The 25,525-nt window shown below is 35.9% G+C and overlaps 2 protein-coding genes across 2 annotated transcripts in view; both read left to right on the top strand.

Annotated features, from left to right (window-relative positions):
* Window positions 1-448: 448 nt before the first annotated feature.
* HOXD8 (homeobox D8) lies at window positions 449-3,572 on the top strand. Its single transcript, XM_072119901.1, has 3 exons — window positions 449-514; window positions 1,328-1,736; window positions 2,976-3,572. The coding sequence occupies exons 1-3, from the start codon at window positions 494-496 to the stop codon at window positions 3,254-3,256; spliced, it is 711 nt and encodes a 236-aa protein (XP_071976002.1). The 5' UTR covers window positions 449-493; the 3' UTR covers window positions 3,257-3,572.
* Window positions 3,573-7,090: 3,518 nt separating this feature from the next.
* Window positions 7,091-25,525, top strand: part of HOXD3 (homeobox D3) — a 37,976-nt gene continuing 19,541 nt past the window's right edge. The window contains exons 1-2 of the mRNA XM_072121652.1: window positions 7,091-7,365; window positions 22,413-22,439. The gene's annotated coding sequence lies outside the window, so the exon portion shown is untranslated. The remainder of the gene's footprint in view (window positions 7,366-22,412; window positions 22,440-25,525) is intronic.

The following is a 25,525-nucleotide window of genomic DNA, read 5'->3' as shown; positions in this document are numbered from 1 at the left end:
AAATAACAGACTGTAAATCATTTCCAGCCTGAGTCTAATGCATAATTCACTATTTTAGGTTCTCCTAGTTTTTTTTTTTTTTCAGTCAAGGGCTAATGATGGGAAATATATTCAGGGACATGACTTTAATTTAGTATCAATTAACCTGCAAGTTCCAGCCGAGCGTGCACAAGTCAAGGGTAAATGCTCATTGGATTTGCAAATCTCTGTGTATTCTCCTGTTACTTTCAGGTTTTAGTGATCTATAAACTACACGGGACATAAAGGATATGTGAATGGCTTATAAATGTGGAAATATTCTTCATATCCATCTATAGACTGCGACTCTCTGGATAATGGAAGAACCAGAAGATATCTGAATACAATAAAGTGCAGAGTGTTCTGCAGCCCATGGCGGAGGGATCTTGTGCTGTATCCCTCCGCAGGCTATGCTGCTAATCACTCTGCCTACTGGTGTGTGGAATGGATCTACTTCCCTGATGGGGGATGTTTGATGCCTCAGGACTCAGGACTGGTAAATGTAAACTAGAGCCAAAGATTTCCTAAAGTATATGAAGTTTTTTTTTTTTCTGTGTGTGTTTGCTATGTGCCTTGTAGGAAATGGCAAAGGCAGTGAGGCAAGACCTGAGTGTGTCTCATTATCCCACAGTGATCAGCAGGGTACAGTGAGATTGCTGCTATGCTATGAGTAGTGGGATTGCTGCTATGCTGTGAGTAGTGGGACTGCTGCTATGCTGTGAGTAGTGGGACTGCTGCTATGCTGTAAATAGTGGGATTGCTGCTATGCTGTAAATAGTGGGATTGCTGCTATGCTGTGAGTAGTGGGATTGCTGCTATGCTATGAGTAGTGGGATTACTGCTATGCTGAGAGTAGTGGGATTGATGCTATACTATGAGTAATGGGATTGCTGCTTTGCTATGAGTAATGGGATTGCTCCTATACTGTGAGTAGTGGGATTGATGCTATACTATGAGTAGTGGGATTGCTCCTATACTGTGAGTAGTGGGATTGATGCTATACTATGAGTAGTGAGATTGCTCCTATACTGTGAGTAGTGGGATTGATGCTATATTATGAGTAGTGGGATTGCTCCTATACTGTGAGTAGTGGGATTTCTGCTTTGCTATGAGTAGTAGGATTGCTGCTTTGCTATGAGTAGTAGGATTGCTGCTTTGCTGTGAGTAGTGGGATTGCAGCTATACTATGAGTAGTGGGATTGCTTCTATGCTATGAGTAGTGGGATAGCAGGGCTGTAGGAAAGGGCAGTCACTTTTGCACTCAGTTTTTTTTCCCTCTCTTCTCTCACTGTCTCCTGATATAACCCAGATGAGTTCCTATTTTGTAAATCCGCTGTACTCCAAATACAAAGCAGGAGATGCCATAAATCCGGCTTACTACGACTGTCACTTTGCCCAGGATGTCAGCAGCAGGCACTCTTTGGTGTTCAGTGCCAGCCCAAGTCTCCAGCACCCCAACCAGGACTTCTACCACCCTGGGAACCCCAACCCTGCAGGCTATCAGCAGGCTCCTTGTGGGATTACTTGTCATGGTGACCCCACGAAATTTTACGGATACGATAACTTACAGAGACAGCAGATTTTTACGACACATCAAGAGGCCGAGCTGGTCCAATATCCTGACTGTAAATCGTCCAGTGCTAATATTGGAGGGGATCCAGAGCACTTAAATCAGAACTCTTCTGCTTCTCAAATGTTCCCCTGGATGAGACCACAAGGTTGGCTGCAGTAAAATCTTTCATCTTATACCATGTAACTAGAATAGCACTAATAAAAGGCACCGAGGTCACACAACTTCTAGTGTAAACTCTGCAAACACAAAGGTATAGATAGATAAACACATAGATGTATGGATAGATAAACACATAGATGTATGGATAGATAAACACATAGATGTATGGATAGATAGATAAACACATAGATGTATGGATAGAAAAACACATAGATGTATAGATATATAGATAAACACATAGATGTATGGATAGATAAACACATATATGTATAGATATATAGATAGATAAACACATAGATGTATAGATAGATAGATAGATAAACACTTAGATGTATGGATTAATAGAAAAACATAAATATATGGATAAATAGGTAAACACAGAGACTTATTCATAAACACATAGATATTTGGATAGATAAACACATAGATGTATGTATGTATTTATCAATAGATAGATAAACACTTAGATATATGGATTAATAGAAAAATTCATAGATATATGGACACATAGATAAACACATGAATATATGGCTAGATAGATAATGGGGTGATTCTCACCATTTAATTGTTGTATTATGTTTATAGCTTTCTTCTATTTATTTGAACCATTCCATAGTGTTTTAGTGTTTTGATATGTATCATACTTTATGCTGTGCATTTGCATTTATACTTTTGTTGTGCACTCACACATCGTTTTTCATTTTCCACCATATCTCCAAGGACAGCAACTAGAGTTGAGTTGAGTCCGTTTTGTATCAGTATTGGTATCAGTTTTCTTTCACGTCCATAAAAATAAATACCTGCCAGGTTTCCAGCAGAATCAGTGTAAAAATTACTGCATACAAATGTCATGTAAAAAAATAATTAAATAAATAAAAATTGCGGATCCATTGACATCTATGTGGTAAATGCACCAAATATTTTCTGATCTTCTGCTAAATTGAAATGCAGAAAAGTGGCTAGTTTTCTGTATTTGGAAATCACAGCATATAAGAAAAAAAAAGGATGTGTGAATACACTACTGTCAGGGTTTCCTCAGGGTTTATCACTTATTATTTACGATTTGGGCGTTTGTTGAACCCTATAAAATCTTTTACGACCCTAAAGCTCCATGAATTGCCCATGCATGCCCCTAGTGAGTGCTGTAGGGGGCTGAATCCTACAAACACAAGAGTGAAAAGAAAATACATTGAAATCTGCCTATTTTGTTGTTTTGTTTCATTAGTAGTCCCTGGTAGAAGGAGAGGGAGACAGACCTACAGCCGCTTCCAAACCCTGGAGCTGGAAAAGGAATTCTTATTTAACCCCTACCTCACCAGGAAGAGGAGAATTGAGGTTTCTCATGCACTAGGACTGACTGAAAGACAGGTCAAAATCTGGTTCCAAAACAGAAGGATGAAATGGAAAAAAGAGAATAATAAAGACAAATTCCCAGTCTCCTCCCAAGATAGCAAAGAAGATGCAAAAGAAGAAGCAGAAGTAGACAGAGGAGGAGATACTAACTGATCCCTGCCTGAGACTTGTCATATATTAAATGGTCTGGGGGGGTTATACCCCAAACCTAATCCACTAATCTGCACAAATCACCATGGAACAAACTACCTATTTAGCAACCAGCTGCACTACTAGGTATTGTATCTCAGTACGATAGGACTACAGAGAGGGCATGCTGGGAGTTGTAGTTCCACTGGAGCACTGCTGTAAACCTATGTCACATACCTGCTATAAGGCAGTAGCACAATGTTGGAAATAGGCCATTACCTGATAAATATTAATTGCAGGCCATGAGGAATATTTAATTATGAAGGTTGATAAATAATTAGCCAATATATATATATATATATTTATAAAAAAAAATATAACGAGAATCATGTGCACTCTTAAATGATTTTAGTAAAATTGTTCATAATATTGAATATTGACTATAAATTGGTTTTGTCTGTATTATGTGTTGTTTTTTTTTATATATTTTTTTTTTTGCAAGGGTGAATAATCGGGAAAGAGTATTATGGCGTTTATTAAAAGTGGCCAAAAATAAATTTTATACAAAATTAAAACAGGCAAGAATGTGTTTGTTGTTGTCGCATTTGTCTAGGCCTCAGTGCACACTGTGGTATCGTTCCAGTATGGAATACGTTCACATAGGTTCTTGTACCTCATTTTTTAATATTCATTATTCAGCTACATGATACATGAAAGCTCAGACAGTTGTGTCTTTTATTCCAATCTTGCGTCTAGAAAACTGGAAGAAAAACGCTGTGTGGTATGTTATATCTGGCATCATTGAAACAACGGATCTACAGGAGACAATAATGTTCTCAAAGGACTTTTCACTTCTTTATGGAATATCCAATATGGCAATTATTAAAATATTGTAGATGTGAAAGTAAAATAAAAGAGAGAAAGAACAGAAACTGAATATCGATGCCATCCAGACATAAATAAAGATGAATGCAATTTCATCTATCTATCTATCTATCTATCTATCTATCTATCTATCTATCTATCTATCTACCTATCATCTATCTATCTATCTCATATCTATCTATCTATCTATCTATCTATCTATCTATCTATCTATCTATCTATCTATCTACCTATCATCTATCTATCTATCTCATATCTATCTATCTATCTATCTATCTATCTATCTATCTATCTATCTACCTATCATCTATCTATCTATCTATCTATCTATCTATCTATATCTCAATTCTATCTATCTGATATCTCTCTATTCATTTCTATCTCTATCTCAGATCTCTTTATCCCACATCTATCTATTTATTTACAATATCTATGTATTTATTTACAATATATATATATATATATATATATATATATATATATATATATATATATATATATATATTCTATCTACGATCTATGCATTATCTATCTATTAGCTCTCTTTTCTATCTCCTTTATGGCTTTTTCATCCTTGCCCTTTCCTTTGTGTCTTCCTCACATTACTCTCTGTATATATACTCTGTATACGCCTCTCTCTTCCCCTCGTTGTCTCCCTCACTCTTTCTACTTACTGTATTTGCTCTCTCAATACTTCGATTATTTGTGCCTATATCCTAGGAGAAGGGATACAAAACCAGGCTCTGCTTTTACATGTCATAACCCTTTTAGGGCAGTGAAATAGAAGGAAAATCCGTATAATATATAAAATAAACAAAAGAGCTAAAACATCTTTGGTCCCAGTAGGACAAAAGACTATAAAAGTCACGTAGTAAAATGCTGATTTCTTCTTTCATCTTGTGTGTTGTTCCCACTACAAGGGTATAAGCCACACACTCAACCTACATATTCAATAATAATAATAATAATAATAATAATAATAATAATAATTGTATCATCAGGTCTATTGGATATTTCCAGGATCCTTCTTACTGACGATCTTCTATGCAACAACCCATGGAACTGCGGATCCAATAAATGTCACAGAAATAAAACCTTTCTAAATAAAACCCAGTATAAAAGTAATAGCTGCTCCCTATTACAACTGTGTAATAAACTGGCAGCTATGGAGTCAATGCTCTATTTATGTGCCTGGCCTGAGCACAGCTCTCTGAGGGCTTCCCCACACTGAGGCCTCATGAAGGAGAATTTACAAGAAACCCAAGACTCATTCATGTCATCTTATTTTCAGTATAGTGAATGTTATAGGGCTGGGAGTAGAACAAGCATAGTATATTGTTACAATGTAGCATTGCTCCATCTCTGTTGCTTCTTTTTGCGTCAGTTCTGCAGCATCACTTTTGATCTGATCCTCACTTTGATATTACATGTATGTATTTACCTAATTATATATACACATTAAAACATAACACACACACATATATATATATATATACATTTAACCACATCTAAACACACACACATGTATATAAATATACAGGCTTCGGATGGAAGCTGTGAAATAAAGTCCACCTTTTTTTACTAGAAACATTGGAGTGCTGCCATTTTTTGTTTTCTTTTATTTTATGCAAGGCCATTGTAGAGCCAATGAAGCAGAGCTGCTATAGACTTTTTATATACATAATATTTAAAAGCAGCTCATATCGTGTTTTTTTTTAATATGTGTGCATAGTTAACAAATAGAAACATACAATTAAACGATAAAAATAAATAGATGCAATATATATATATATATATATATATATATATATATATATATAATTACGATTACGACTACCATTGCTATTATCAATATTAAATAATTAATAAATATATCCTAATTTATTCAGCTGGAGTCCAAAATCAAACAAAACAATTCCAAGCATAAACACATGTACAAAGTCTACCACTATGTATATACTCAAAATATCTACATCTTCACATTCATAAAGCTTCCTCGATTTATATTAGTGCAGACGTATTTTTATTACAATTAGTGCTGTGAAAAGAAGAAACACATATTGCATTTTTTATATCGATACAATATTTCAAATATAAATAATAAATGGATAATTTCCCCACCCCACAAACATTTTTTTAAATTAAAATAAATTATATATATATCACAGCAACATAAAAGAAGGATTTTTTTTTCGTCATAATTTAGTCGTGTGTGTGTGGGGGGGGGTGAAGATCATTTGAAGGTCATTTTGTAAAATAGAGACGTATTCTGATAGTTTGTATCCTAAATAAAAAATGTGTAATATACACGTTCGATTAACCATAATTTAATGTAAAATAACGTAACTTAATTAACATAATATCCTGTGCTTTATATAATAGACATATATATATATATATAGAGAGAGAATTTTTCTCTGCTTTACAGCTATTTGCCTTCAATAACTGAGGGCAAATATTATCAGTTTATCCAAGTGTTTGGTGCCAGATTCTGCTTTCTAATAATCTCTTTCCTAGTGATAGTTCAGTCCAGGAGGACCATGTAATACCCTGAGAAATATAAATATACTATGCTATGATAGGGGTCACAGCCAGCAAATATTACATGTGTTTATGCCCTTGTTAAATGATTATAGTTCAGGGTTTAGTAACATTTCTATGAATCTAGGAAAATAAAAGCTTTTAACACTGCTTTATACAAGAGCCAAGAAAAATGGCGCTGGCTGGCAATATGTCCAAAAATCCGCAAGGAATTGCAGTAAATTCCTTTTTTTTTTGTTTGAAGAAAATTTACAACTTGGTAATAGCCCTTGTTATGACCTCCCTGGCTCCATCATTGGCTGCTGCTGGTCACATGGAGCCTGTGAGATTCTTCATGGCCTTTTGCCTGGGCTCCCTGGATGATTTTTTTTTTTGCTGCCTTCTGCCTTTAGAGAGTCTGAAACCTTCTTTTTGTAACCTTTGTCTCAGATGAGGTGCATGTAGTATTATGTATGATCCTGAGTCCCCCCTCCCCATCCTGCTATTATTTTATCTCCTGCTTCCTGTTGTGGTTTGCTTTATGCTGCTGATCCCTTCCCAGAGTCACCAGCACCAGTGAATGATCAGTCTGATGCTTCTTCCCACTGCACTGGTGCAATAGAGAAGGAGTCTGGAAAAGCTTTCACTACTAGTCTGGTAACCACTAAAATGCCACATGGATTACAGCTCCATTCCTTTCTCTGCCTGCCTGCATCTGCTCAGCAAGGGTAAGTGCTGTGTGCTGCCTATTATATACAGCTCCTACTACCATCTGTACAACACCCTACTATACACCTCAGATATGTGCAGCTCAGGCTATATACAGAGAGGGGTAGACTGATCCATACAGTACAATGTATCACTAGGCACTCTGTATCATTAAGCTACAGAGATGGATGTTGTTATGATGAAACTTAGTTAATCTGTTATTAGTAGTAGGTACTGCTCTCTACTAACAATAATCTAGTGTAATATATGTGCTGATGTAACCCATCTATCTATCATCTATATTTATAGTATTTCACTTTTCAATTATTTCGTTTCATGAATAGCTGAATGCTGACAATGTTGTAATTTTGGTCGAATCGTAAACAAGTGCTAATAATCTGAATTGTAGACAATTATTTCATGCAGGGGGTGGTTTGCTTGTTGGAAAGTGCATATGTGGTTGTAAAATAGGTATATAGATTGATAATACATACACAGCTAAAAATTAGACATATAAAGTCAATTATGAGTTGACATTACAGAACATTTTCACCAATGGACACAGCTCAATAAACTTGTAATATATTGTATTTGACTGTAGAAAGGGAACATTGCAATAATATATGTCATTTTTATTGTACCTGTTATAATATGTTTATTACTATTAATTGCTGTAAGGAAATAGTATATTCCCCCTCTTAATGCAATATAGTGGCTGGTACCATTGGAAACTAAATAAAATTGGGTGGATAATATGTTTCTTATATCTGAGTGTACAAAATCCATATTCATGAACGTCTTCATCCTCCATGTTGTGCAGTGACATTCAAGAGGTATCTTGAAAAAAAAAAATGGATGCACTGATGTCATTTTGCAGCATGGAAATACCTTGCTCAACAGATTGTCTTCAATGGATTTTTGCATCGTCTTTTTTTGTCGGTTTTATACTTCATGGATTGAAATATTGGTCTACTTCTTTATTTGTTTCTTTATCTCTTTCTATCTATCTATCTATTTATCTGTATATCTGTTTATATATCTATTACTACGTATCTGCACATGTATTTATCAGGTTTGCTATCTGTATGAATCTGTCTATTTCATTGAAATCTCTCTCACTATTTATCTATCATCATTATCTCCTTACAGAAAACTTTTATTTATTTATCCATATATTCATCTCTTTTATTTATCTATTTATACCTATTAAGCTGTCTATCAAACTATCTAAGGATCCACCCACTCATCATATCTATCTATCTATCTATCTATCTATCTATCTATCTATCTATCTATCTATCTATCTATCTATCTATCTATCAAACTATCTAAGGATCCACCCACTCATCATATCTATATATCTATCTATCTATCTATCTATCTAGTTATTTTTGCACATTGTGTCTACAAAAGTATCAATGTGCAGTGTAATAATTTTAATTCTTTTCTACCTTCTACTGATTTATATTTGTTCATCTTTGCACAGTAGTAGTGCAGAGTAGCAATATGTGTTACCTATCCATCTTGTATGTGTTCTTCTTTGCATATTTTATTATTGATAGGAATCAGTGTGTGCTTGCATGATGCAGTATGGGTTAAAATGTGCAGGGTAGTAATTTGTTCAATTATCTATCTATCTATCTATCTATCTATCTATCTATCTATCTATCTATCGATCTATGATGTATATTTGTTCTTCTTTGCATATTGCATCTATATAGATCATATGATGGGTTGCAGTTCAGCTTAGTAATATGTGTTATTCATCTATCTATCTATCTATCTATCTATCTATCTATCTATCTATCTATCTATCTATCTATCTATCTATTAATGTGTCCTTTCATGATGCATCTACAGAGGTCTCATGATGGGTTGCAGTGTGCAGTGTAGTATTATGTGTTATTAGCTGGGGAAGGTTGTACTGCAGGAAAAGCAGAACAAAGAAAGTATTTCAGGCTTGTTTGTCAGACAGCTGGGAAGGTATTTACTGCCCCTCTGCACTGCGGCAGAACACAGCAGCATCACAGGAAATAGAGGAAGTTCAGGAGAAGAAAAAACCTCCATTCATACTAGAGGAGATGAGGTGCAATAGGCAGTAAAGCACTTCACAAAGTAGACAAAGGAATTTACCAGTTTTACTCACACTGCAAATCTCCTGAAAGGGGCAATAAGAAGTGTCATTACATCCCTTTCCTACAGAGTCATGTACACTAACAACCTCTTATTACTTCCTTTTATCCCATTGTCGAATACCTTTGACATAATAGTAGTCAAGGAGATAGATGATAGGATTCTCCAGACGGATTGGAAAATAAGGAGATAAAAGGTGTGAGATAACAGATAGATAATTACATATAGTACAACTTGTAAAGAGATGAATAGATAGAAAGACAGACAGACACATGATGGGGGTTATCTTAGAAAGATTGATACACATAGACAAATACTTAAAAATGTATAGGTTGGATGGATAGATAGATAGATAGATAGATAGATAGATAGATAGATAGATAGATAGATAGATAGATAGATGGTTGGATGGATAGATGGATGGATAGATAGCTAATATGACTATTAGGTGGCTTTTTAGATATATACAAATAGATAAAAGGAGACAGAGGTAGAGAGATAGATAGATAGATAGATAGATAGATAGATAGATAGATAGATAGATAGATAGATAGATAGATAGATAGATAGATAGATAGACAGACAGACATGATGAGGGGGTGGACCCCTAGATAGACTGACAGACATGGACAAAAAAATGTAAGAAGTGGATAGATAGATGATAAATTTATTTCTAAATTAGTAGACAGATAGAAAATAATAGTAGATATTATTATGGGATAGAATACATAACAAACCTTAAACTGTATAGGCACTGCACATTTTATGTAGTACAATATGCTGTATTTATAATGACTGGTGGAACAAATGACTTTTTAAAGATGGGTGCAGATATACATATATGATTTCATTTCATGCTTAAAGATATTTAACAGCTGTACATTGGATAGACCATGCAAATATGGAGCTGCTTTAAGTAGATACATAGTTATGGGATAGATAGATAGATAGATAGATAGATAGATAGATAGATAGATAGATAGATAGATAGATAGATAGATAGATAGATATGAGATGGCTAGATATTGCAATTTTACATCTGATAGTACTGTAAAGCATCTGATGGTTATTTGACAGTCCTAGTAGAATCCTTAGGGAGACAAATAGAATGGGAAAGAGATTCTGTATATTTAAAAATAAACTAGAAGAGTATAACAAATACATCACATAATTTGAAAACATACATCATTTTTTCAACAGCTGAGATTTTAATACTAAACAGATGGAAGATGGTGCAAACTATTATAATGGAAGAACAAACACAGGATATGACTGTGTTCTCACCAACTAATTTTTGCTAATGTATTTATGAATAAATCAATGAAATCTACAGGAAAATTTGAGTTGGTTGCCATAATATTGGGGGAGTCCTTTATGGGAGGAGTGTCATGTGTTTGACTTAAATGAGGGTAATGTAGGGCAGGTGATACAATTTGTATACAATGAATTAAACCTTATTGGGGATACTATAGCTGAGGTCTCTGCTGTTCTCCCTATCTTTCACAGCACAGCCAGAAGGGCAGGGCATTACAGATCCGCATGTAGGCAGTGCCCATTGTTCCTTCTGGTTCTGGAATGAAGACAATGGCCACTGCAGCAACTACATTAGAGCAGGGGACAGAGAAGCAATGCAAGAAACATTCATTGCTCAACTGAAAAATACATATAGTATTGACCATTGTGTGAACTTTGGGGGCAAAGCGGTTTTCCAAAGGTGAACCAGAGTGAACTGACCTTTATGTACCCTGTATTTGGGAATATTGTAGGGTATGAACTGGTAATGCCATTGTATGTATCACGGACTGTGTAAAGTGATAACACTGAGGTCTAGCAGTGCATTGGAGGAGAATAGAATTCATTGATAGAGCTATCACTTTCCTTTTTGTTGCAAGCAAACATAAACTACTCAAGTATGAATGCACCCACAGGCCACTTTCACCCTCAGACCTTTGTCCCTTGGGGCCTCTTTCACTTCACCATAGAGAAATACATTACACCCCTGCCTGTGAATGTATCCTGCATGAAGGACAGGCATTTATGATCTTAATGCACAGCACTATATATGTATATATGGAAATCTACCTTCAAAATACATCATGATAAACACTATACTCATAGACCCAGATCTTCTTCCATTTGTTATTCATGGCCTCCTTCCTTACTAAACCAACATTAAAATTATGCTAATGAGCCTGAAGAGCTACCCTAGCCCCTCTGCAATCTGGCTTTACAGGCTATTATACTGTCTCACCCTTCCCTCTGTTCCCTTAGCACTTCCCCCTTCTACCATGTGCTGCTGCTCTGAGAATATAGCAAAAAGAGGGAGAAGGGAAGTGCAGTGGGAGCAGTGGGAAAACAGTGTAACAGCCTGTGAATCTGCAGCACAGAGGGGCTCTGGCAATGCTCCCACAGCCCTTCTGGTGCATTAGCATAATTTTAAAAGTTTATTTTTTGAAGAAAGGGGTCCATGGATAATAAATATAACAAGATTACCACAGTCATGGTGCCTGGATCTATGTGTAAGTGCCTATGGTTTATCATGATGGTTTTTGATGGTGGATTTCCTGTAAAGTTGCTTTACACATTGTTGCAGAGGATATGAAGATACCTTCACTGTAGAGGGTATTTAACTGTAATGAATACCATCTGAAGCACAGACCTTACTCATAAGAAGATCACAATGTTGTATCCCCAGAGCTTTCTGGTCTGTAGATAATCATCAATCCCTATACTGACATTATGGAATTCTAAGTGTAACTCTGATCTCCCAGTACCATAGCTGTGTGTAAAATAACCAGGGTCTCCTCCACAGGACACAACTATCAGTGAAGAATGTTTATCAAGAATCTTGTAATAGTTTGCATACAATCCTCATTGAGTTATAGATGTGCATCCTGACAGAGTAAAACATAAGCAGATCCCTGTCCTGTACACCAGGTGTTTGAATCACTTCCAGAAAGATGGACTGTGCCCCCAGATCAAAGTCACACATTAACCCTCCATCTCTTACTATAATTCTTTTCTAAAAAAATGTCTATCTATTATCTATCTATCTATCTATCTATCTATCTATCTATCTATCTATCATGTATTTATATATCCATCTATATATCCATTTATCTATCTATCTCAGGGTGATTTCACATTGGCATTTTTTTTAACACCAGTGATTTTTTCACTGAACCCATTTTGACCTATGGACACATACAGATTGGTTTCCTCTTCCTGGCTTCAGTGATTTTTCACTCATGCCTTACTGAACCAATGGGCTTTTTCACACTTCAGTTTCATGTATTATCATCTATCTATCTATCTATCTATCTATCATGTATTTATGTATGGTCTATATATCTATCATCATTTATCTATCTTTTGTTAATCTATTTATACCTATTAAGCTATGTATCAAACGATCTAAGGATCCGACCACTCATCATATCTATCTATCTATCTATCTATCTATCTATCTATCTATCTATCTATCTATCTATCTATCATGTATTTTTCTATTTGTTATATATAGCTTCATCTATTTATCTATCATCTATATATCCATCTATGTATTATCTATTTTTCTATATCAAATCTATTTATTATTTAAGTTTCTATATGCAATCTATCTATTAAACAGTTTTATATATATTCTTTATACATTGGGCCTAATATATCAAGGTTGTGGTGCACTAGTTCAATTTTTGCCCCTAATTATCACAAGCTACAACCATCTAGACGATGCATTTTTATCAGCACAGAAATTGGCTTTCAATGTGGAAGGTTAAATTTGCCATATTTTCAGTGGTAAATTTTCTAGACGATCCAGACTATTTGCTGTTATCTTAAGGTTAGTCAGGAGCCATGACTAAGAGTGTGTAACGCGCTCGAAGCGCGTAGGCTTGAGCCTGTAGCCTACCGTCTGGACGCAGTGCCATTGTGCGTTTTTCATGTAGTGCCTTGTCTGGAATTCACAATAAAATTTGGAGGCACTTTTAACCTTATGCGCTGGATCGTTCTTCCTTTGGAATCTTAAGGTTATACTGTGCAGGAGCGCTGTCCCCTACCACTGCGTGAGATTACAGCGAAAGAGAGGGAGCGGAAGTGTTAAGGGAGTGAGAGTGAAGGTGAGACCGTGTAACAGCCTGTGAATCTACACCATAGAGGGGCTCAGGTAACAACGCCCATAGCCCTTGTAAAAGTTTTAAATATAGATTACTGGTACCTGGATCTATGAGTAAATGTACATGGTTTATTATGGTAGATTTCCTTTAAGTAATTAGTTGGGATGATTGCTATTATTGCTTAGAAAGACACTACAGAAAATAGTATTATTGAGCTTTTACTGAAGGTACTTAAGCATAGCATTAGGATTCCCATACACTTTAGGTTTATTCTCCCCTCCTGTTGAGAACACAGGCTTTGGGTCGGCTGGGCAGAGTATGCATGTGTATAGGGAGGACCAGTTTTAGAGCTTTAGGGGGTCCCACTATTTTAATGAGTTAGAATTAAAGTTGGTAAATCCAACCTATAATGAAGATCCGATTCTCCAAAATGTGCCTGTTTTGTTTTAAGGTACTTGGACAGTTCTTGCTCTAATTAACCATTCCCTTTAAGGGGTGGATCAATGGGGGGTATTTATCATGAGCTGACGCTTGTGCGCCCGTGGATGATAGCCTTGCAGACCTGGATATGCCAAGAGGACCTAAAAGGTCCTACCTGGCGTAGAAATAACCACAGTCAGCGACTTCTCAGATTTGAGATGCCACCGGCTGCCCCACTCCGGCCCACTTATCCCTGGCGGCAGCGCCTATAACCCTGCTAGCCACTCCCCCCTTCACCTTCCCCCTGGTATGGAGGTGACAGACAGGTGAAAATAATCGCAAGTGCTAGTAATAAGCTATAATTAGCGATTTTTCCCGGTCTTCTGCACCCCTTTTGTATAGTAGAAGTTCTGATAAATACCCCCCAATGTGTTCTAATTGTAGAATTTAGAAGTATTCCTTAAAGTTGACAAAATCTCACAAGGGTTTTCCTATCTAAGCCATGTATGACAATAGATGCAGGTTTTACCTCTGGGATATTCGATGAACGTAGATTGTGCCGCGCATGTGCAGCCTTTCTTCACACAACTGTATGGGAGCGCTGAGTGTATAGTGTCAGCCATTTCTTAGCTCCCATAGATCCTGCGCAGCACAGTTTCCTTTCAGCTCAGCTGCGGAAATGGGGTACACAGACATTCCTTATTAAGATAGGTGTGGGTCCTAGAGGTAAGAGCTGCGTCTGTCATTTACTTATGACCTATCCTTCAGATATTTCATCAATAGTCTAGATGTGTAAACTCCTGTATGCTTTACATTTACTGTCGCTCCTGATCTCTCCTGACTATACACATATGTTATTGGCTGAGTCCGGTGCCCCCTGCAGTAGTCTGTGTTTGCGTGGGTTTCCTCCAGGTCCTCCGGTTTCCTCCCACACTCCAAAACATGCTGGTAGGATTAGATTGTGAGCCCCATTGGGGACAGGGACTGATTTGGCGATCTCTGTGCAGCGCTGTGTAATCTGTGTGCGCTATATAAGGGAATTATTATTATTATACAATATATCAGGTTATTTTATTAGTAAATGGGTTCTTTATGCAGTGTCTTACACTTATGCTGACATCGGATGTTAAGAGACACCATTTTTGCATGTGAGGTCCTGCTGTACCAGCCCTAATGCTGCCCCCATCTTGCTGCAGTTGGTGCTGCCTGAGGCAATAGGCTCAACTCACCTCATGGCTGCTGCAATGATACTCCCAGACTCCTACAGAACTGGGTTATTTTTAGTGCACAAAAGAAATCAGGCAGTTGAATTCCAACTTGCCGGTCATCATTTCCACCTATGACTTCCATTATGGAAGAGTGGGGGGAATTGGGGCATTTGGTTGTATGAGCTATAAGATGTTTATGAATGTCTAATAACAAAGACTTGTAAGACTTGCAAAAGTAAAGAGAATTAAGGCGACACATGAAGGGATATTCTTATTTTGGACAATAAACTACCTGTACTCTTTGAAGAAATCCTGCAGAGAAATAGAGGTTTAACAAATTTTTATTTTCAGAAAGAGGGATAGAGGGAGGCTCCTGCTGTAGCCAGTTGTTTTACAGCCTCAGCCAATGAGTAGGAGGGGAATAGCCAATCTAATACACAATGTAGAGGATTTATCCCGGCACAAAAGCCGGAAATTGCAACTTCTTCCCCCTCTATGCCAAGTGGGCGTGGCAGGGAAGCTGCTGCACCATGCACTGGGCCGGCTCTGGGCGGTGCCTATAGCCTGCGCCTGTTCAGTGCTCCGGCAGCGCAGCGCATCAGTGTGCCGTGCAGCCGACTGGCCGGATTAATCTGGAGGCAGCATCACAGCACTCAGCACCAGTTTATGAATAATGTCCCAGAAGTATGCAACTGCAAAATTAAAGGAAATGTGGTTACAAAGATGGGATTTGTATAATCATTAATAGTGAATGGGACGGCTTAAAAAAAAAAAAAGAAATGGTAGAGACACTGCAAGTCCTCTATAGTTATTGGTGGAGATCCCAGAAGTCAGATATTATAAATATGCCACCACTTTATGTGATAAGAATAAAGCCTTTAAAGGAAATCTGCCACCAAAATCTTATAGTACTTATAGAACAAAATCTTATAGTACTTATAGAAAAAAATCTTATAGTACTTATAGATCCAGGCAGTGTGACTGTGGTGATCTTTTTATATATGTTATCCATAGCCTCTACCCTTCTAAAGTCAACTTTAAAACCAGGCTGTTACACTGTCTCTCCCTCCGCGTATCTCCCTCCTTCTGCCTGATGTAATCTGAGAAAGTAAATTTACTGCATGATGGGACTTAGTGCACTTCTGGCTCATTATCATAATTTTAAAAGTTGATTTTAGAAGGAAGGAGGCCATAAATAATAAATATAAATAGTCGGTCATAGTGCCTGGATCTATGAGTAAGTGTCCCTGGTGTATCATGATGGGTTTTGATTATAGATTTCCTTTCAGCACTACATCAAAAGTTTAGCAAATTTGATTAAGCTTTTGATAAAATCGTATGTCAGGACGGTCAATTTATATGCTATCAATAAAAAATGATTGCTAGTGCAGCATATCAAGTGTTGAGTGTATGGCTCATTTCACACCTCCAGTCCTTATTGCCTTTAAAAAAGTAAAGTATGGAGGCTTAACGTATCAAATAAAAATCCAATTTGCATCAATGTAAATTTAATGTCATCCGTTATGGTCAGTTTTGTCATGGATCCGTTATCCATGTGTTTATTTGGATGGAAAAAGTGATGGAGGCTGCAGTACATTTCCTCCATAAAGGATAATGGATCCATGACAAAACTGACCATAACGAATTCCATAAAATTTACATTGATGTCAATGGGGTTTTTAACAGATACGTTAAACCTCCATTCTTCACTTTTTTTTAACAGAGGTAAGGAACGGAAGTGTGAATTTGGCCTAAGAAATTACTTCTTGTTAATGAAAACAAAATTAGGGTTACTATCATGGACCTGAATGAAGATTGGCTGCATATATTCTCATACGTATGTAAAGTGGTCTACATAGGAATGACACTGTCAGTGTAACAAAGAGAATAATATTATCTGGATATCATTTTGTTCATAAATATTCAAGAGGAAGGACTCAAAATAGAGTCATAATACAAAATAGTTATTTTAATGAGGAATAGAAGAATTTTCTGAAACAGATATACTAACAATTTAAAGGGATACTCCAGTCACAGCTGCACTAATTAAAATGGACCTGTCACCTGTAAAAACTGTACTAGTGCTGGTAGCTTTATCGGAAACCTCCGATAACGCTAGCAAACACTGCCATGCTGTACAATAGAAACGCCAGTTCGCACTGTAAGCGGTCGGGCGTATTCATGAGGGGGCGGGATTAGGAGCGGTCACCAGTCAGCAGTCACCGCCCACCTATGGAGTAGGAGGGCCGGACCGGGTGTGAAGCAGCGCCTCAGACCACCCCCTCATGAATACGCCTGACCGCTTACAGCGCGGTCCGCAGTATTCTATTGTACAGCGCAGCAGTGTTTGCTAGCATTATCGGAGGTTTCTGATAACACTAGCAGTGTAACACTGTGGCACTAGGAGCTGCTTACTTTAGACTTTAGTCTAGTGCAGTTTTTACAGGTGACAGGTCCTCTTTAATTATTCCTTGTGCAGGGCCTGAAGGGAGGAGCATGACTCCAGGTTCTAGGAATACAATGGTAATGAGTCATGCTCCTCCCTTCAGACCCTGCCTCATGTATTATTCAATGAATTATCTGTAACTGGAGTGTTCCTTTAATAGGCAGTAACGTGCAAACATGGCTCCAAATATGGTTCCCCTTACCTTACAAAACTGTGCATGTATAGGCTTCATTATGTATTCTGACCCCCTTCTCTCGAACAATGGATCTACTAAATACATGGTAAGGGCTTGGTCATTGGCACCAAGATTATATTGTAGCTACATATAACAGAAGGTTCATGTATTTTTTTGTGAAATTTGGGGCCCAATATTACATATAAATGCTTAGATGTGAAATATTAGGTGTACCAGGTGATACAACATTCGGTGATATAGATGAGGAGATGGAAGTACCACCCTTAGTAGTTCTTATGGACTTCTTCTCCACCTCTTGTCTGTTCTAATGTCAGGCACATCCAGTATAATTTTCCAATACTTTATGACATTCCCACATTCGATTCCAAGCAGACCACGCACATTACCCTGGAGCAGCGGAGAATGCCCCTTTTGTTTTATGTAGAATTTATGAAAAGCTTGGTTGTTGGCTCTTTAATATCCTTTATTGCCATTGTCTGGACGACTGAGGAATAAAAATCATCAAGTGCTTGCACATGTTTGATATACTAAGATCTGCATTTACAAAAAATCTATACATATTGATTTTAATTGTTACATTTTACAGGCTTGTATTGAGCAATATTGAGAGATCAGGTGATACTCTATAACCTAGACGTCGATGGGAAAGAGATGGCACAAAGGTCCCATGGAGATCAGTGAGAATCACGTGTTCTCATCACATGGAGACCAGATGCTTCATCAGATACAAATGTTGAATACTACAGGCCACAGTTCACTGGCAGAGGAAGATTTACTCATAATAGATACCACTCAATTCTTTCAGGCCCACACACATTTGTGGCTTGCAGCCAATTCACCCAGACCAGTTGTTGTACACCAACTAGTTTGGGGAACCATATAGAAGCGTTATGTCTGCCATTATACTTAAAACTGTATTGACAGCCACTGTCAGCCAATACATTGAAAAGCTATTTTAGGCCATGGAGCAAGAGCCTTCAGTCTTTTCCATTCAGAGGGAAGCTCAGCAGCAGAAGGACCTTACCTATTACTCTAGAAATGCAACATCCGCATCAACCCACTAGACATGTGGGTCCATTGCAGCCATCCAGTAGAGTTTTTGAAAGGAAGATAGTGTTCCCCCTTTTGACAGACTTTATAAATACAATGCCTCACTAAACTAACACATATATACTAACTATAGTATCCAATTAGAAGACAGAATGTTACATTTGGGTGATGAATACTTGTACATACCCTGTATGCCTGTGCAGATGCCCTTCTTTATAATACAATAGACCAACCCATGTGGGGTTCTGCCATACTAGAATGGCCTCTATGACGGTACATATTTGACTTGACTATTTAATTCCTGGTGGTAACTGTTCCTGTTCACCAACATTTTACCAACAAGACAAGTAATGAAGAATATATTTATATTTTATTATTTTATTATTTTATTTTATTTGCAACTGGAAAGATCCAAACTTCAAATCTCATATTTTTGACTGAATTCACTAAAAAGTAAATATCCCTCCATATACCCAATACAACATACTGGGGCTAGGAGTGAAGTACAAGAAACCCCAATGTATTGTAACACATAGAAAGATCTATTCTGTAAGACCATACATTGGCCCATGTGGGATAATTAAAAAAGATATATTGGGGGAGGTCATATTTAATTACCAAGATCTATTGGTAACCACTCTAGGAATTACAGGGTGATAAAAGCGGTTCTACTTGCACTTTTATGGAGGGGAAATGGTTACAACAATCCAGCTTTAGCCAAGGATGAACTGAAGTTCATGTGCCATTGTTATTGTATGGTGTAGTTCCCCTGAGTGCCCATAGGAAGGCGCTGTTGGACAAGTCTCTTGTATTCTGTGAATTAGTGTGTGACTTGCCCTTTGGTTAACCTGGGGGGGGGGGGGTGAGGAGCACGTGATCTCAGCTAATGTCCTGTATTCATTATCTTTAAGACTCATACAAGACTCAGCCAAGTATTTTAATCTCTAAAGCATCAGTTAAACCATTGAATGAAAATTGCTGGAGAAGAAGCTTCTTCCATGTACTGTACTGATATACAATGCAGAGCTGTGTATGATAGATAGCTGAAAATGCAGCTCAGCTGATGACAAGAATTAATGTACTAGTTAAATAATGCACCTGCTTTGCCTATTTGCAGAGTTGTCCTCAAACATGATGGCATACATTAATCCCCATACCTTTCATAGGGAATAATACCCTTCATTTACTAAATGATTTTCTGTACTGAGCAAAGAGTAAAAGCTGCAAACACTGCTGAGACTTGTGAAGGTTGGATATAAAATCTATAAAATAAGATATATACCATTATTAATGCACTTCAATCACAGTGGAAACATTGTACATCAGGCATATAAGGACTTAATTACAATGAAACATCCTTTATACATTATTCAAAATGTACTTTTAGTCATATAGTTTATATGTATAAATGTGTCCATATGGCAAGAAATGAGAATATATATATATATATATATATATATATATATATATATATATATAGAGAGAGAGAGAGAGAGAGAGAGAGAGAGAGAGAGAGATTATAACATTAATTATCCACAATGTATCCAAGCACCTATTGACTGCAACATAATGAGTACACGTACAGTATATAAAGCCATAACATAATGTCCACAAGATATCCAATCACCTAACACCTAATGACTACAGAAAAATTAACAGACACATATATAAGATTCTAACAAAGTGTCCACAATGTATCCATTCACCTAATGACTACATCAAAATAATCATCTTCCCATCTAGTTATTAGACATGTAGTAGAGGTAGAATATTTTTCTGGTCCATAATTGGGATGCATCATCAGCCTCACATATGGTGCATCTGGTAAATTGTGATAAATTGTGCTTCTTCTGCATCCTGGGGTCTCCTCCTTCACACTCAGTCTTGGGAAACCTTAAGGAAATAAAAGGTATTCACACTATTTTGTTTTATGGCTTTACACCACATTCTCCCCAGCCTCCAAAGTTCAAAGATCTTCTCACTACTAGAAGTTGTAATCACTTTGTTGCTTTGTAAATTACAAGTGACACCCAAAGCACTGAATAAATATTTTAGTTTTCTTAGGATGTGGTCCATTTGCCAACCTCTTATAAAGACTACATTCCCCTAAAGGGGTGAATTCTTCCTCAGTTTCAGTATCTTCAATATTGCTGATTGGTCCTGCATAAAATAACATAGACAATAACATATAAAAAAGAACATGGAATTAATTTATATATTCTTTTATAATTCATGTATCATGGAATCTAGAGATAAAGGCAATTAAATATTATTTTTTATGGGATTTGTAATTTTTTTTTTACCTTTTTAAATATTTGGAATGTTGCAAAAAGTATCTAAATTGATCTATCTTTACCTCTCTCTAAATCTTTTTATCTGTCTATCTATCTATTATCTATCTATCTATCTATCTATCTATCTATCTATCTATCTATCTATCTATCTCTATATTTCTCCATTCATTCATTCATCTATCTATCTATCTATCTATCTATCTATCTATCTATCTATCTATATATATATCGATCTATTTAGCTATCTATCGATCTATCTATCTATCTATCTCTAGATTTTTCTATATATCCATCTATCTATCTATCTATCTATCTATCTATCTATCTATCTATCTGTATATCTATCTATCTATCTATCAATCAATTATCTATCTATCCACCTATCTCTATATCTATCTATCTATCTCTATATCTATCTATCTATCTATTTCCTCAGCATTTCTGTGCCCTAGTTCCCCCTCTTGGCTCTGTATGACCTGCACTGCAGCAGAACTTTCACTTTTTTTTAAATATTCCTTCTTTTATTTGGTGTTACTATTAGAGGCTTCTGGGAATCTCAATCTAGTGAATAGAAGTTTAAAGCTGATGGTTATTTATGGTTCCACTGAGATGAGTCCTGAGTGGCTGGATGGGAGCACGTGATTCCAATAAACTTTGTTTTATGGCTTGAGAGTTGACAAGCTAAAATATAATTCCCACCATAAATTAGTTTAACAGCATACAAGTGCAGATGCGTTGTGTTCCTGCATGTAGTAATAAGGATCAGTGTTTAGAAGGGATCATTCTGCCTGGATCTGCCAGCACTGGAGCCTTTCTATCTGCTGGATCCACTTTACAAGAAGAAGAAGAAGAAATAGGAAAAGAATAGAAAGTAAGTGATTCTCTATGTAACACTGGATGGGGGAGCAGGGGACATGCACGTGTTTGTGAGGGACAGGGCTTTACTTCACCATGAAAATACATAACCCCCAATGGGACAAGTTATCTATCTCTGTAATATACAGAATCTGGTATCATGTTTGATCTGGTTTAGTTCAACTGTGAACTTGAAGGCAATTTTGTGGAACAAAACGAATGAGAGCAATGTCTATGTGAGATGTAGTTTATGCTTATACTCCCTTTTATCTCTATTATTCTCGTTTATGTTCGTTTCTATTTGTACTTTACACTTTGTTGAATAAATTGTTTTGTTTGTTTTGCAACAGGTCACACACAATGGATGGAGATGTGGGGTAAGAATACGACTCTCCTATTTCTAGCTTTCCTATAGGTGATCATTGTGTACATCATCCAGTGTATTAGGGTGATATTATGGATTATTGTCAGATAATATTCCAATGTTATTTTATGGATTCATGTCAGATGATGTATTTGTATGATATTATGTATTATTATCAGATAATATTTCAATGTGATATTATGTATTAATGTCAGATGATGTATATGTGTGATATGATGTATTAATAGCAATGTGATACTATGTATTGTTGTGAAATATAACACATCCCTACGATATTATGCATTGATGTGAGATGATGCATCAAGATGAATTTATATATTATATATATCATAGATTATTTGCAATTATATAGTGTTGGGGTTTCTGCATAGCTAAATGACTTGGCAGTAATTTCATATGTAAATGAGTTTGGTGCATTCTGGGAGTTTATGGCAGGAATATGTGATGGGGGTACAGTTTTGACTGGAAGTGATGTAATTCTATTAAATACTTTTATTGATTCTGGAGATTTTCCAGTTGTCTGTCTTGGTTGGGTTTTGGATGTACTATAAGTTATTGTTGAACTGTATAGCGCCTCCCACAGTAAGAAGTGATAATATACAGTATGGTTTAGTATGGGATTTAGATTCATGGCACGAATTTACGTGAATGGATGATGACTTGGTGTTTGATTAAGTGCAGAAGTGGTTATGGGATGATCATCTCTGCAGTCTTTCTGCAATGGGATTAGCTAATTTCTCTGCAGTGCATATTTATTGAATTTGGATTAAGCTTTTATCAACATTGCAACAATATTTAATATACAATATTCGGGTTTTTTTTGTTTCTATGACATAATTACATTATAATTTATTTTTTATTTGAATATTCTTATTAATAACATAAGAAAAAAATGCTACTTTATTTTCTTTATAGAATTGTAATATTTAGGGATTGCCATTTCGCCCCTTCTGACTGCTGCACCTTATCTTATATCTTCATCAATGACAGGGGTGAATCTTAAGATATAAAACATTGAATAATACAATTTTTTTGGGATGAATTAGGCCCCATAAAAAAGGGGTTTAGATCAAAAGCAGCTCTATGGGCAGTGGAGCAGGAGGTGAATATTTAAGCTTTTGTTCATCAATAACACTGTGGCTTTGACCTGTCTGAGCAAGTCTTCCCATAAGGTGAAATGCAGGTCACCACGTCTAACTAATATGAAAATGTCAGCTCCAAGCTAGGTTCTCTTTACTGCAAAACTATGGGATGGAAATAGTAGAGATAAACATCACATTTAGTACACAATATGCACAATAATTGTTAATTTTAGAGGAAACACAGCTTCAAACGTCTCATAGACTCTACGATAAATATTCTACATTTAGGCACTGGAATTATATAGAAAAATAAATGATAAAATAGGATCTTGTAATACCGTAAAAATAGATATATATTCACATATATTCTGATATATATATATATATATATATATATATATATATATATATATATATATATACATATATATATATATATATAGAGAGAGAGATTTATACATATAGAGATTCATACATATACAGATAGATAATACATGCACACATTTGAAGACAGAGGTATAAATATAAATATTTATATATATGTATATATATATATATATATATAGAGAGAGAGAGAGAGAGAGAGATGAACACACACACACACATATATATATATATATGTAGATAAATTATAGATGGATAGATAAATATATGTGCATACATAGACACATGTAGAAATATATATATATTAGATAGCTTCTCATTATTCTATTGTATTGATCTTATGTATATAGTAATATGCCAGTGTCATATTAAAGTAAGAAAATGTATCAATTAATTCAACAGAACAGTTTCCCAGAATAATGAACCAAAAAATCGTATATTTAAAATGCATATATCATAATAATAATAATAATAATAATAATAATAATAATAATAATAAATATCAATCAACCAGTCAAAAAGCACATACCTTGCAAGGGTGTATCTGGGGTCATATTTAGAGAAATCCATGGTTAGATGTTTTGGAGGATTTTTTTTCCCTTTATTTGCAAGGGGAGGACACTGATTTTGCACATGGGTCAGGAACAAATCGTGAACTTTTGTCCTCTGCTGTGTGACTGTCGAGCCCTAAAAATAATGAAACTTTGGGATATGTTTGCTAATAGCCCTCTGACCTGCTCTTCACCATAAACGCTACCACACTCTTTTTCTGACATAGTGCAAAGGTTGGCTACTCACAAGAAACTTGACTGGTATGTAATACTTCTGTAATACTCCTGTAAAACATGTATTTATAGATAATTATCATCCCATTTACTATTGTGATGCTTCCTCACATTGAAACTACACAGTTGTTGTGTGTGAAATAATACTCTGAACTCATGGGTCTATTATTATTCTTTATATAGTATATTTTTTATATTCTGTATTTATATTTTTGTGTTAAATTGTATCAATCTGATGTTCTCCGGGAACTATACCATAGGCAGTCCAGATATGGTATAACCGAATGTATGTGCAACCTGGTGACTATTATGATATAAAACTGCTGCTCTATGTAACCATCATAAAAATGATAAGAATATCCTAATAATATCATATTGAGTGGTGCATTTATTACCTAGCTTTGCTGTATCTGCACATGGTGTGTGTTGTATCTATATTTTTTACTCCTTATCTAAGAGTCTTATTGTTTGCCTTTCGGATGTTTGTATCCTAAATAATTAGATAACATATTACAGCTTTGGGATTATATATAATCTTTATAGATATAACAATATATAAATACCATGTCCACAACCTGTAATAACATGAGGTCAGGTAAACTGCTTACAACCTATGACACTTATTATTTCATTTTTATTAGTTATAAGCTATACATTATTAGGATACATGTTCGTATAGTTAGTATTCTATTTATTCAGGTCCAATATATCAGAACTCCTACAGATAGATGGATAGATAGATAGATTTATTATTATTTTGTCCTTTTCTCTTCCCATCCTCATACCTGCCATCATCCTTGTCATGTAGGTGATTCATAGGTGATTCC

This window comes from Engystomops pustulosus, chromosome 8 (assembly GCF_040894005.1).
Source record: "Engystomops pustulosus chromosome 8, aEngPut4.maternal, whole genome shotgun sequence".
NCBI lineage: Eukaryota > Metazoa > Chordata > Amphibia > Anura > Leptodactylidae > Engystomops > Engystomops pustulosus.
This window is presented reverse-complemented; position numbering and strand designations above follow the sequence as displayed.